This window comes from Palaemon carinicauda, chromosome 20 (genome assembly GCF_036898095.1).
Source record: "Palaemon carinicauda isolate YSFRI2023 chromosome 20, ASM3689809v2, whole genome shotgun sequence".
In the NCBI taxonomy this organism is placed as follows: domain Eukaryota; kingdom Metazoa; phylum Arthropoda; class Malacostraca; order Decapoda; family Palaemonidae; genus Palaemon; species Palaemon carinicauda.
In genome coordinates this window covers 103565216-103572715 of record NC_090744.1, presented here as the reverse complement: position 1 = coordinate 103572715, position 7500 = coordinate 103565216, and the positions used below count along the sequence as shown (strand labels likewise).

Genomic DNA, 7500 nt, shown 5'->3' with positions numbered 1-7500 from the left:
CCAACGTTACATTTTCCCTTTTCTCGTATTTCCATTTTTTTAATTTTCCCTTAGCTCCAATAACCCATAGACAAAAAAGGCTGCTCGCATCAGCTCCTAACCCTGTTGACTCCAGACTTCTTCCGGAATCCTGCAGAACTCCGTGACCTGTTTCCTCATCTAACAAAGAAGAAATACTATTAACTCATTCGCTTGCTTTCTAAAAGCTTAACAAAGAGCTTCCTTAGTTTCGTATTATCCGGATGAGGTAATACGAAATGTATGAAAGTTCCGCTTGGAATATTTTCGGTCGAAGTCAAAGGGTTAATCTTTTTGTGGGAATATTCCAAGTCTGTTTCATCGATGAATAATATCAGGTTTTTAATCCAAACTATTATTGCAATATAGTTAATACAATGGCTAAAGAATATTATGAACACGAATGAGAGAATTATAATTTTTGCTATATTGTTATTTGAAAGGATAAGATATTAATGAACACGAGAAAGAGAGAGAATTGTCCTTTTATTGCAAATTATTCTTGCAATAGAGTTATTAGAAAAGATGAAAAATTTTATGAACTCCAAAAAGAGAGAGAATTATAATTTTTACTCAAAACTAGTATTACAATATAGATAATAGAAAGGTTAAAGAATATCATGAACCCGGGAAAGAGAGAGAATATAATTTCTATTGCAAACAGTTCTTGCTATATAGTTATTAGAATGGATAAAGAATATTATGAACACGAAAGAGAGAATTATAATTTCTACTGCAAATAATTTTTGCTAAACAATTATTCGAAAGGCTAAGATATTATGAACACAAGAAAGAGAGAGAATTATAATTTTTATTGCAAATTATTCTTGCAATATACTTATTCGAAAAGATGAAGAATATTATGAACTCGAGAAAGAGAGAGAATTATAATTTTTACTGCAAACAATTCTTGCTATATAGTTATTAGAAAGGATAAAGAATATTATGAATACGGGAAAGAGAGAGAATTACCATTTTTTACTACAAACTATTATTACAATACATGTAATAAAAATGATTAAAGAAAATTATGAACATGAGGAGAGAAAATTAACGTTTTCACCTTTAAACAATTCTTACAATATAGTTATTCGAAAAGTTAAAGAATATTATAAACACGGGCTAGAAAGATAATTATAATTTTTATTGTGAAAATTCCTGCCATATAGCTATTACATCGGATAAAGAATATTATGAACACGTGATAGAGAGAAAGTTACCCTTTTTATTTCAAATCATTCTTGCAATATAATTATTAGAAAAGATGAAGAATTTTATGGACACACATGATAGACTCATCATTATCTCAAAATCCAAACAGGAGAAAAGTGGAAGACAATATATGAACCAAAAAACTTCACGGATGTGGACAGACTGTATGAACTTCTGAGATATAAGGAGAGAGAGAGAGAGAGAGAGAGAGAGAGAGAGAGAGAGAGAGAGAGAGATTTTATTACAATCGAGCAGGAAAAGCTATGCAGGAAACACCTTAATTAGTGAAAGATATTCTCCCATGAACGAAAATCTATTAAATTTTATTCATGAATCATTGGAAAGGTTTTAAAACCCAAAATTCATAAATTATTTTTTTCAATATTCAAAAATTGATTAATGATTTCATAGAACAATTTTCAATGATTGAGGGATTTTTTTATAATCAATTACTATGTAATAAGGTTTTATAAATTAATGAAATTCTAATGGTGGCTTTTCTATATAAAGTTTAATACTGGCCACTAATTATTTTGAAAAGAAATTTACATATAAATGCTTCCATTTTATTTAAATATATTCAAAACACTAAAAAATATTTTTCTTTTGTATATTCATTTATAGTTTTTGAGTATTTTTGTAATTCTTAGGTGATATGATCTATGATGATTTAAAATTTAATTCATACAATTTTTAATGAAATGTAATAGCGAGTCAAGAAAAAACCAAATTGAAGTAAAAGAAATTGAAAAAGAAGAAATGCTAAGGATCAAGAAAACAAATAAATTGATGCAAAAAAATAGAAAAAAAAGAAAAAATATAACAGAAGAACAAATGGTAAAAGATGGATGATTGTTCATTCTGTAATGGTTATAATGAAAGGCCTTTTAATAATGAGAAATCAACTGCTGAAATACAATGTGTATTGGAACTACCTATGACATAGTGATTCAAAATCAAAGATTATTTCAAAGCTATGAATAATAGATTGATAAAACAATAAGAACAGGAAATAGAGAGAAAATGAAAAAGCTATTTTGAGAAAAAGTAGATATGAAATGAAGAAGAGCGATTTTGGATGGATGGATTAAGAGAGAGAGAGAGAGAGAGAGAGAGAGAGAGAGAGAGAGACATAGAGATTCAAAATCAACAATTATTTCCAAAACTATGAAAGTTAAATTTATAAAACAATAAAAAGAGGATATGGAGAAAAAATGAAATAAGCTATTTTGAGAAAAAAGTATATATATAATACAGAGACGCTGACATGAAATGAAGAAGATGGATTTTGGATGGATGGATTAAGAGCTGAGAAACGAGAGAGAGAGAGAGAGAGAGAGAGAGAGAGAGAGAGAGAGAGAGAGAGCAGGAGGGAAACTGGCTCCGTATTGATCGTTTACCGGGCACGGATTGAGAGGAAAGAATTTCCCAGTGAGTCAAGCATTTGATACTTAAATCTGAAATGCGACGTATCTCGTTTCTAATAGATGGTCATCCCTAAACACATTCCCCTCCCCCTCTCTGTCTCACATTTACACATTCTTTGAATGTATGCAACAAGTTACATGCAAGGGACATTAGGCACTTGGCAGCAAGCCTGGTCGTCGTCTAGTCTGTATAAATATGATATTACCGAGTTTAGGTTTTCCAGAGCAGATGTGTGATTAATATCCATCACAACTAAAACCGAAAAAAAAATGTTAATTACAGCTGAGCAGTTGATTAATGAAAGGATTAATAACATACGGTCTTATTATCATATCCAAAGATTAGCATGATATATTGCATAGACAGTAAACAATCTCTCTCTCTCTCTCTCTCTCTCTCTCTCTCTCTCTCCTCTCTCCCTTCGAATTCGAACTGTTTCAGTCTCCAAAAGTAGGATACATAAACCAAATATGTTAATCATATTCTCTCTCTCTCTCTCTCTCTCTCTCTCTCTCTCTCTCTCTTTATTCTAATTCGGACTGTTTCAGGCTCCAAAAGTAGGATACATAAACCAAGTATGTTAATCAATATTCTCTCTCTCTCTCTCTCTCTCTCTCTCTCTCTCTCTCTCTCTCTCTCTCTCTTAATTCGAACTGCTTCAGTCTCCAAAAGTAGGATACATAAACCAAGTATGTTAATCATATATTCTCTCTCTCTCTCTCTCTCTCTCTCTCTCTCTCTCTTTATTCTAATTTAAACTATGTTTCAGTCCCCATAAGTAGGATACATAAACCAAGTATGTTAATCAATATTTTTCTCTCTCTCTCTCTCTCTCTCTCTCTCTCTCTCTCTCTCTCTCTCTGTCCGGAAGACCCCCAAAAGATGGCGGAAGGACGTCCACTGTTTACTGCCTGCAGCCGGTGCTTACACTGGATCAAATTTCGAATTCTGTTTTGATCGCTGGATTTTTTGGTCACTTTTTCCTTCCGGGCCAATCCGCTTGCTCTCCTGCCTAAGCTTATTTCCTTTTATACGCCTATCACATCTTTCCAGGGTTTCTGTATCCTGTATATACACACATATATATGTGGTGTGTGATTTTGTGTATACATACAAAATATATACACTCATATTTATGTATATATGGATATATACATATTTACCTATATGCATATATACATACATACATATATATATATATATATATACATATATATATATACATAATGCACATTTCCATAAAATGAGCGTTCATATTTCATATATTTTATCAATACCATTGTGATTTAAATCGTTTGTTTTTTATTCGATATGAAAAACTATAATAATATATTTTCGTTTTTCCTTGAGCTTAATTGAGAATCTTATTATGGCACAGCATCTTATTCATATTTAGAAAAATATTAAATACGTTCCTTATATCACTAAAAATGTAATTTCATATAAGACAAGTGAAATTAAGCGTAATTATAAGTCAAGTCATTTGCCTTCCTCTAATAATGTCCATGTTTTCTTTCAAATTAGCAAGACCAAATAGAGTGCCTACTTATGAAAATCCAATATGCGCTTGAAATATATCTTTTCAGTAAAATATTTGACAATTTTAAAATCAGAAAATTAATATTAATAACATCTTCTCCATTCGAAGATAGTCGGTTGGCCAAGGTACCAGCCACCCATTGAGATACTACCGCTAGAGAGTTATTGGGTCCTTTGACTGGAGAGACAGTACTACATTGGATCCCTCTCTCTGGTTACAGCTCATTTCATATCTGCCGACACATACACAAAATAGTCTGGCCTATTCTTTACACATTCTCCTCTTTCCTCATACACTTGACAGCACTGAAATTACCAAAGAATTCTTCTCTCGTGAGATTAACTACTGCACTGTAATTCTTCAGAGGCTACTTTCCTCTTGGTAAGGGTAGAAGAGACTTTAGCTATGGTAAGCAGCTCTTCTAGGAGAAGGACACTCCAAAATCAAACCATTGTTCTCTAGTCTTGGTAATGCCATAGCCTCTGTACCATGGTCTTCCACTGTCTTGAGTTAGAGTTCTGTTGCTTGAGGGTACACTCAGGTGCACTATTCTGTCTTATTTCTCTTCCTCGTGTTATTTTAAAGGTTTTATCCTCCTGTTATTTTCAAGTTTTTATAGTTTACATATATAAAAGATTTGTTTTAATGTTATTATTGTTTTTAAACTTCTCTTTTAGGTTTTCCTTATTTCCTTTCCTCACTGGGCTATTTTCCCTGTTGGGGCTTACACCATCCTGCTTTTCAACTAGGGTTGTATCTTAGCAAGTATTGATAATAATAATAATTACCCTGTATTCCCTTCTCTGACACTTGAATCAGGGCAATATTGACAGCCACTTCCAGAGGGCATATTAGTGGCTCTAATTCCAACTCTGATTCAGTTCCCAAATTAGGATACATAAACCAACTACGTTAATCAACATTCTCTCTCTCTCCTCTCTCTCTCTCTCTCTCTCTCTCTCTCTAATTCCAACACTGTTCCCAAAAGTAGGATATATAAACCTAGTAAGCTAATCAATATATTCTCTCTCTCTCTCTCTCTCTCTCTCTCTCTCTCTCTCTTCTAATTCCAACACTGTTTGTTCCAAAAGTAGGATACATAAACCTAGTAGGTTAATCAATATTCTCTCTCTCTCTCTCTCTCTCTCTCTCTCTCTCTCTCTTCTAATTCCAACACTGTTTGTTCCCAAAAGTAGGATACATAAACCTAGTAGGTTAATCAATATTCTCTCTCTCTCTCTCTCTCTCTCTCTCTCTCTCTCTCTCTGTGTTCTAATTCCAACTCTGTCCCCAAAAGTAGGATACATAACCCTAGTAGGTTAATCAATATTCTCTCTCTCTCTCTCTCTCTCTCTCTCTCTCTCTCTCTCTCTCGTTCTTTGTGCGTGTGGGTACCACCTGCATTGCCAACATTAAACCCATTAATATATCAGCTGAAGCATTCATTAATTTGTTTTTCCTTTGCCTACCCGCCTCTCCTTTTCACTTCCTCCTCTGACTCTTCGCCATTCCCTCTCACCGCACTTTCCAATTTTCTCTGCTTTGCAGCTGCGAATCAAAGTGCATTCACAAAAGAATCTCCCAAGCATAAGATTGAGTTGCTGTAAGTTTCAAGCAGAGAGTTTTAAGAGGAGGTTTCCGGGGACAGAAACTTTCTCGTCAGAATCTCGGCGAAGATATTGTAGTTGCTCAGGTGACTTCCTTACAATAACGATTGTTTGAGAGTTAAATAGGATATGAAAAGCATGACGTACATAGAAAAAATTAGTTAATAAACAAGAACCAATAGTAGCCGATAAGCCAAAATATACAAACAGGGTTTCAGTTAGATGAATGAGCAGATTTCGATTTTACGATTGAAAACTGCCAAAATAGAATGATAGGATTAAATGTAATCAATAGGACATTCAGAATCATCCGTATATGTATATTATATATATATATATATACACACACACACACACACACACACATATATATATATATATACTGTATATATATGTATATATATATATATATAGAGAAGAGAGAGAGAGAGATACTTTATATATATATATATATATATATACGATATATATATATATATATATATATATGTATATATATATATATATCGCTAAAATTCGTCACATTCCTTCATTCAAATACGGCTGGATGGGCTGAGTCAACTGTTAGTATTTAATCCTATTCAGTACCGTGATTCGAATCTATGATCTGGCAGGAGTATTTATTTCAAAAACAAAATTCCAATGAATTGCATATAAAAGAAATGTGTGGCTCATTTATGTATATAGATAGATAGATAGATAGATAGATAGATAAATAGATAGATAGATAAATAGATAAATAGCTAAATATTTAGATAGATAGATAGATCGATTGATTGAGAAAGTGGCTAATATATCATAAACAGGATATTTTATAAGTGAAATGTAATAGTAACAGAATGTCCCAAATAAAACTTTCCCATTTTAGCCTAAAAATTATGCCACAAAAGATATAAAATGACATAAAAAAGCATAAGAGTGTAGGCTATATGTCCATCGCTAAAGGAAACCAAAAGTTTTGATTTTAATGAAATGCGTTAAATATAAATACTAAAATTCCTTGTGAAGTATTAGACATAAATAATGTATAATTCTAGAAAAAAAGGAACACCATTGGTGAAAGATTTCGGATGCAGTCCAGATCACCTTTTGGAGAAGAGTCATGAGCTTGAACAGACTGTGGTTTACAAAAGGAATGGATAAGAAGAATGGAAAAAATGTTATCTAGAGTTGATCTGGGGAAGAAAATAGAAAAAACCCGGGTTTTACCGTATTGCTCTAAGTTCAATTCTTATCAAAAAATACCCAATTATATTTACTATCCAAATGTATCCCAGGAGTTTACTTTAAATATTTATAAAAAAAAAATATCCTCATGTGACGCATTTCAAGGGTATTAGAAATTGTAAACTAAATATTTGAAGGAAATCTGTTATAATTCAAGGAATGGAATTGAAAGCTATTTTCTCAGCTTTTCATCTATTCATTTAATTAATTCATAAACTAAATACAATACAAACAAATTATATTTGCATGTCCATGAACTTTGACACTTGTACACTTGCATCCATATCTACCTATCTATCTATAACATCATCATCATAATCTCCTTTGTCTATTGACACAAAGGGCCTCAGATAGATTTCGCTAATCCTCTCTATCTTGAGCTTTTAAATCAATACTTCTCTTCTCCTCATCTCCTACTTCCCGCTCCATATTCCACAGCCATGTAGGCCCGAGTCTTCTAACTCTTCT

The 7500-nt window shown here is 32.5% G+C and overlaps 1 protein-coding gene across 1 annotated transcript in view; it reads right to left on the bottom strand.

Moving 5' to 3' along the window:
* LOC137660022 (uncharacterized) overlaps window positions 1-7500 on the bottom strand; it is a 153592-nt gene that overhangs the window by 98729 nt on the left and 47363 nt on the right. Inside the window, exon 7 of the mRNA XM_068394752.1 lies at window positions 5668-5799. Within this exon, the coding sequence (XP_068250853.1) occupies window positions 5668-5799 (132 nt within the window). The remainder of the gene's footprint in view (window positions 1-5667; window positions 5800-7500) is intronic.